This window comes from Chaetura pelagica, unplaced genomic scaffold, assembly GCF_000747805.2.
Source record: "Chaetura pelagica isolate M959 unplaced genomic scaffold, ChaPel_1.0 scaffold85, whole genome shotgun sequence".
Classification (NCBI taxonomy): domain Eukaryota; kingdom Metazoa; phylum Chordata; class Aves; order Apodiformes; family Apodidae; genus Chaetura; species Chaetura pelagica.
Genome location: NW_009953505.1, coordinates 5,247,640 through 5,254,758, shown reverse-complemented (window position 1 = coordinate 5,254,758; position 7,119 = coordinate 5,247,640). Strand labels below are relative to the sequence as shown.

At 36.5% G+C, this 7,119-nt stretch overlaps 1 protein-coding gene across 1 annotated transcript in view; it reads left to right on the top strand.

Annotated features, from left to right (window-relative positions):
• MICU2 (mitochondrial calcium uptake 2) overlaps positions 1 to 7,119 on the top strand; it is a gene marked incomplete at its 5' end in the record, with an annotated part of 67,857 nt that overhangs the window by 38,703 nt on the left and 22,035 nt on the right. Inside the window, one exon of the mRNA XM_009999442.1 lies at positions 3,104 to 3,186. Within this exon, the coding sequence (XP_009997744.1) occupies positions 3,104 to 3,186 (83 nt within the window). The remainder of the gene's footprint in view (positions 1 to 3,103; positions 3,187 to 7,119) is intronic.

Genomic DNA, 7,119 nt, shown 5'->3' with positions numbered 1-7,119 from the left:
AAGAAAAGAACAATGCAGCTGTTCTTATCCCAAGGGACTGTAGATGCTTGAGCTGTGTCACTTCCATGGCTCTGAGGTCCCTGGCGGGGGCTTAAACAAATTGACAAGTTTTTCTTGCAGTGGAAGTCCACTCTGTCATGGTAGAGTAAGAACAACTAGTGCTGGTCACCAGAGTCCAATCTTCACAAGCAATGACTGTCAGTACCCACCTCTTGCACCGTTTAGCCTTTTACAGCTTATGTCATTTCTCAGCAGAACTGTATCAGTTCCCATGAGGAAGTTCAAATAGTACACAACATTACACACCATATACATTAATTAATATAACATATTCACCATACAAATGTACTGTTTTGCCAGTGGTGACTGTCCAGTGCTGCACACAGCTTGAACATGAGTTATATCATGTGTTCAAATGCTTTTTAAAATCAGAAATAATATGAGTCTAGCCCAGTTAGAAAACTAATTATGAAACATTTCTAAGGGATTTTTTTTAAAAGTGCAACCACATTATAACTTCAGAAGAATACCTTACTTAAAGTTGTAGAAATAGGTGCTGAAGGTTCTATTTCTTTAAAAATTTGTGTCAGCTGGAAGTAAATTTGTGCTGATTTACTGGCTGAAACAATTAGAAAATTGAAGCAGTATCAGAGAAAGTTGTTCCACTTCTCCAGACAATCAAGTAACATTATTTTTCACAGAACTTACATTGGAATGTATTGAACTGAAAAAACAAAGGCACCTTTTGATGCAGGATAAAAATGCAGTGCTAAGGTCGCTGCTTTGGCTACATGCAGGATTATCATATCAATCAGTTTGAAAGCAAATGTCAACAAGTGTGAGTGCCTCCATCTTTGCCTAACAAGTATCCCATGTCAGTCAGCCCCCAGTTACAAAACCTGTCTCTCTCACTAGTGAGATTTTATGTGAAATGTCTTAAAGCAGCCATTAATATTTAAATTACAGAGCAATAGGGAAATAGGAAACAACTCACCAGGTTTCCAGAGTCCCAGTTCTAGGAAACTCCTGACCAGCCCATGCTGCCTGTCTTACAAGGGCACCATCTATAACAACACTGACCTTGAAAATGAAATTTTGCAGCAGACAAAGGCTTTATTTCCTCCCTTGTGATCCCCTTTATTCTTTCCTGTGTGCCTTGCATCATTGTTATCCTTTTTCTTCCAGTGCTCTACTTACTGAATTTCATTTCCAGCAGTTAGTCAATGGTGAAGGAACCCAGGAACTGGAATTGTCACCTTGACTCAAAACTTCATTTCAGTTAGCCAGTGGTACAAGTTGACAGCCCAGTCAATGTGGGAATGGTTGGCAAGGGAAGCACCTAAGTCTAACCTGTGCTGATACCTAAGATGAAGCTCTTCTGTTCAGATTTTGGAATTTTGCCTGATTCTAATTAAATACAAATATATCTGAGGTAGTCTTTGAACTATGCTTATTTTACGAACACATACCTTTGGAGTTACATCATATCAGATAAGTATGTCATCTCTGAACAGTATAAGCAGCTTTAGGTTCTCTATTTTCAGTAACAGCTCTCTTATCTGAAAATGCCAACACAGATGGTATGAATTACTATTAAATACATCAATTACTTTTATTCTCAAAATATGTTCTAGGGTAGGTTCTTCTTACTTTTGTACTAGTAACACAAATTTAGCATGTGGCACATCCATGGAAAAGAAACAAGTTTTGATTATTACAACCCAGTTGCTAGGGAAGGGCTCTGTTATGCATATTGCAATGGTATATGTAAAATATCCTTGCATCACAAGGTTGCTCCATAGGGAACATTAGGTGGCTGCTGAAAATGTAGTTGTTTCTAAAATGTAAAAATAGTAATTTCTTTAACTGTCTTGTTATCACTTAAAAGGAAAGAGATATTCCTTTAACTTGTTCCCGTAAAAAAAAAAAAGCAACATTGGAACTTTACAGAATGGAGTGAAAAGAAAATATTTCCAAAAGAAAAACTCTGAAGGAATCAGAGTTTTTTAGAGATACTGCTTTGCTGCTCTCATGAGTCAAACATTGTTCTTGGAAACATTAATGTGTTCTAGAGACAATAAGTCAGTGGCTTTCATATAAATGCCTGATTCAGCTGGGTTATGGAATTAATTCACCTGCTCCAGAAATTACTGGGGTAAGTGCTTGCTACTGCAGTGAACTGTAACTACATTTCAGCAGCATGCTGCTCCTGTGTGGGCTTGCTAATGAGCAAGGCCACCTCCTGTAAGCGAAATAAGATCAGGAAATTGTGGGAAGGAGCTCAAAACACACTGTGTTTTTATAGTGCCTGCAAGACTCAGAACTCATTACATTTTTTGTCTTGAAAAGAAACATCCACTTAGTGAGGGAAATGTAGGGTAAAATTGTATAAAATTCCTGAAAAAATCAGCTTGATGGGAGTCATACAAAACATACTTTTGTACAAAAAGGCCAGAAAGAGTGGTTTATTGCTTCTCAGTAACATTTGAGTACATTGTTTAGGGAGGGAGGAGAAGGGAATTAAAAAAAGGCCTGGGGCTAACAGAGCAGAAGCAGGAGCTGGAATTGCTGGCCAGAGTTACAGGATCAGTCTGTTTGCTGGGGAAGACTGCAAATACTGGCATACAGTAATGTGTGCAAGAAGTACCTGAGGAGTACACTAGCTCTTTCACTTATTTGGGAATCATTGGTGGTTTCTCAAGGCACTTTCCAGTCTTCTTACTTGAAAAGGAGCTCTAGGCAGAACTAGACTTCCAAAGGGACATGGGATTATGGAGACATCTGTAGAGAATATCGAGGGCCAGGACAGCAAGACATGCAACGTTTTCACAGTCATTTGGATCAGGTGGGCATTCACAACTGTACTTAGACACTGCTGGCATTTCTTCCTTTGTCATTGTATTAATTATCCCTTAAAATGGCAGTAAAAAGGTGTTATAAACGTTTGCTTCTATCAGAGGAGTTATATATGGTTTAATGGAAATAGTATGTACATTCATAACAATGGAGAACTGAACCATAGGCAATATTCCTTTTGCATTAAATATTTAAGTACATATGTATGTCTGTGTTTACAATAAAGTTCTTTCACAATTTGTTGCAGAACCCCAGACTGGATTTCAGATTGCCTTTAAAATGTTGGATGCAGATGGCAATGAACAAGTTGAAAAGAAAGAATTCTTTAAGGTACATGTATTTACATGCATACTAATTATAAAGCATTTAAATAGCCCCATGGGTTATATTCACTAAATGGAGATTCATTAAAACCTTCAAGCCTATTTTTCAGTCCAATATATGATCACATACTAACTTAAAACTTTATATGAAAGGAGCACATACCAAAGCATTGCTGTAGAAGTACTTCTATTTGAGTTCACTTTTATGTGTGTTACCTTTGACTTGGATTTAAAAATCTGTTACTGGGAAGGTAGGAGTCTGTGTACATCCCTTAATCCCATTAGCTAATTTAAGCATCTGGAAAAATCTTCTCTTTTCTAAATATTTTAAATAATTTTTGTAATTCACCATCCTCTCTTGGTTTTTATTAACTTTGTTTGCTGTTGCACAGGGTTTTTTTACAAATTCACACTTGAGAGTAACAGCAGTTTTTCCCATATTTTGTATAAAATACAGATGCATAAAAATGAAGAAAATCTTGCTCTGATTTTTTAAAGAACAATAGTCTTAACTATGTGGCTTATTCAACTTCTAAGTATTTAACAGGATACTGTTTACAAAATACTTCTTGTCAGAAGTCAGACGTAAAATTAACAAACACCGTTTTTAATAGATTTTCAACTTAATTCAGAACAATCATATGATAGGTGACTAGAGAGACAATTTTATAATAAGCTGAAATGACTGTTAAAAGGCAAATTATTTTCTCTCACTAGGATAAAGTTAAAGATGATTGTTAATGCAGCAACGCTAGAGAACCATAGAATCTAAAACTTAACAAGTTGCACCCATTGTCAGATAAATTACCAAAAGTTTATTTACATGTACTTTCATAGCCTTACACTGTGAATTAATGATAAAATAGCTGTTAGCATGTGTTTTGCACTGATAGCCATTTTTTTAGTTAATTGTCTCTTAGCAAGATTATAATTGATGACTCATACTTAAGTATATTTTTTAAATCCTTTTGAGTTACTAGTACTGTTTGAAAATAATACTTGAAATTAGACCATTTCCCAGGAGAGGGCTCCCAGAAGCCCCTAACTGAGCCTGCAGGTACCCTGCACTCATTTGTTGCTACACAAAATCTTTTAAGCTTGAAGAATTTGCTCTGTTAAAATGTTAGCTATTCTGCTGATTAAAAGAAATAAAATTCTAACTAAAGCCTTTATTTTTAACCTACTAAACCTGGTACAAACCTAGTGACTTGTTATCAGAGCAGCAATGCCCTGATAACCAAAACATGTCTGTTAGGGCTGTGTTGTTCATCTACAAAACAAAGTGTTAGAGGGACACAAGTGGATGTGTTCAGCCTATAGTGACTCTGCACAAAATGCCATGTCAGCAGTACTTCCTTTAAATAAGTACTGTGTTCGTTGAGCAAATAAGGATATTCTTTCAGAAATACAGCACAGCTCTTATTTGCAAGATGTACAGTATGTCATATATTTAATATCCATTACACATTTCAGGTAATTCTAATTGAATCAGCTGGTGTGAACACCACCAAGTCATAGAAATAGAGGAGAAAATACTATACAAATTATAAAAATCATTTTATTCCTGTAGAAGGAATAAAACAAAATTTAAATTATGGTAGTTACATTGTTACTTTGCATTTCCTTTATGGGCTGTATTGATAAACTGATATAGAGTGGTAAAATCAGCCCATATAAATTGCAATGTCGAGCCACAAGAATCATTGCATTAAATTAAGGAAGTCCCAGAGGATGCAGGGTAGTCAAAAGATGAGTTTTCTCATATGACTGTTTACTTACAATTTATAAGCTGTGACTTTTTTAAGAGCAAAACTTATTTTTTATTGGTTAGGTTTAAAAAGAAAACTTCCAGAATGTAAGACTCTCAGACAATGTGTGTGCATTAACCTCCATACTCTAGTTCTGCATACGTCTTAGAAAACTTCTGTCAATCTACTAAGTCAGTAAATGGTGTGGCTAATCTGTCACTTGTCCCAGTTGACATCACAGGAAAATATGTCTGAAGTATTCTATTAGTTATTTCCACACTGTATTTGACTATAATAACAGGAAACATACGTAAGGAAAGGGCAGTGGAGAAGAGTAGCAAAAAACCAGTGATTAGGAGGCAGTTACTGTAAGCAGAGCATGATGGAAAAGGAAAATTTCAGTGCTGCTTCATTCTGTTGCTTTGTCACCTCTACTGGTAAGTCATGATGTACATCTGGTTATCTGTGAATCTAGACTGTAAGTTCTTTGCGGTAAGAAGTTTGCCTTGTTGTTTGCAAAATGTCCATCATGCTTTGAATTGTATATATCTCAAGTCCCACATGTTACTGGATAACCAGGCACATGATGTGTCACGTGAATCACTGAAGAAAGTGAGATGGGTGGCAAGTGGACTCTGCAACCTTAGTGCCAGCAGCACATGATGGAGGTAGGCTGTTCAGACCTGTATGGATCAGACACCAAAGGAGTGAGACATGCAGGATTTCCCAGTAGCTTCAGTGCTCTTTGCTAACATAAGTGAATGTTCAGGAAAGGAGATGTTTAATGTAATTCCATATTTTGAAGGAGTTTATCTTGCCCTCCATAGTCTTTCCATTTCTATGCACATTTCCCTCCTTTCCAGTAGGAGTTCTTGTTTTCTCTCCTCCCTACTTCTTTGTATTCAAGCAAGTCTATTTTGAATTTCTACTTCATCCATGTTTCAGTCGTAAACATTCACTGTGCATGAGACATTTCAGTATGAGGGCCCAGAATCACAGCAGTCTGTATTTTGAGGTGGGTATCCACGAGAATTTATTGCTTTGCCTTGTAGCTCTAGGGTGAAGAAGATGTGGTAGAAATGGTGTGTTCACAGTCGTTAGTGCCGTCATTTAATCAGCCCCTGCCAAAGTGTAAAGAATTGTTTCTCAGAGCCATATTATCTGCATCTTTGTGAAGACAGTAAGATACTTCTGTGAACTCTGCACTTCCAAGACATTCACGTGAGACTTGGTATGGGGAATTTCCAGACATATGCATGCAATAACCCATGCACATTAGTCCGAAACCACCCATCAAGAATAAGGCTACCAAAGATCCCCAGCAACTGAGGAATTTCCCTAACTCTGTCCTACTGAAAGATTTTTAAGTAAAATTAATGACAATTCAAAACTATTGGGAATGAAAATAGACTGACTCTGATGGCATATGCAAAAGCTGTGTGATTTAGACCTTCTAAATAGATTGTCTTTATACACTTCTCCTGGACAGAAGATACCACAGAAACTTGCAGAGGTTCTTCTGGGGCTGAATGAACCAGCACCTGACACTGTCAGCAATTGTGGTCGTTTGGTACTGAACTCCTCTGCACTGTGCTGGAAAAAATCTTCAGACTACTAAAAACTTTCAAGCACTGTAAGGGTTTACATACAGAGTAAGAAACAATAAACTAAATCTTCTGGAACACTTGTGAAAAAGTATATACTGCGTGTCTGTGTTCTTTAATAGTCTCTGCAGATTTTTTAAGAGTCATTGAAAAATAAAATTGAAAAGAAAAAATCTTTATTTTCTCTTGTTTGGAAAATATTTCCAGTTGCATGTCTTGTTTGTAAACAAAAGATGGATTTTTCAGATAAAAAAAAAATATGATTTTTCAGTGACAATATGGGCAAGCAGTCTTTATCCAGAGCTCTATATTTCTGTTTTGCCATTAAGAAATGCAAGATGCTTTCACCAAAGTAGTCAATTGGTTTGTAAAGGATCAAAAATCTAAATAATTTTGTGAAACTTGGGAGAAATGGTACTGTTTAATTGTCTTATTGCAGTATTTATTTTCACAGAATCACTCAGGTTGGAAAAGACCTGTAAGATCACTGAGTCTAACCATTAACCCTACTCTACCAAGTCCAGCTCTAAGCCATGTTCCCAAGCATCACATCTAGATGACTTTTAAACACATCCAGGGAAGGTGACT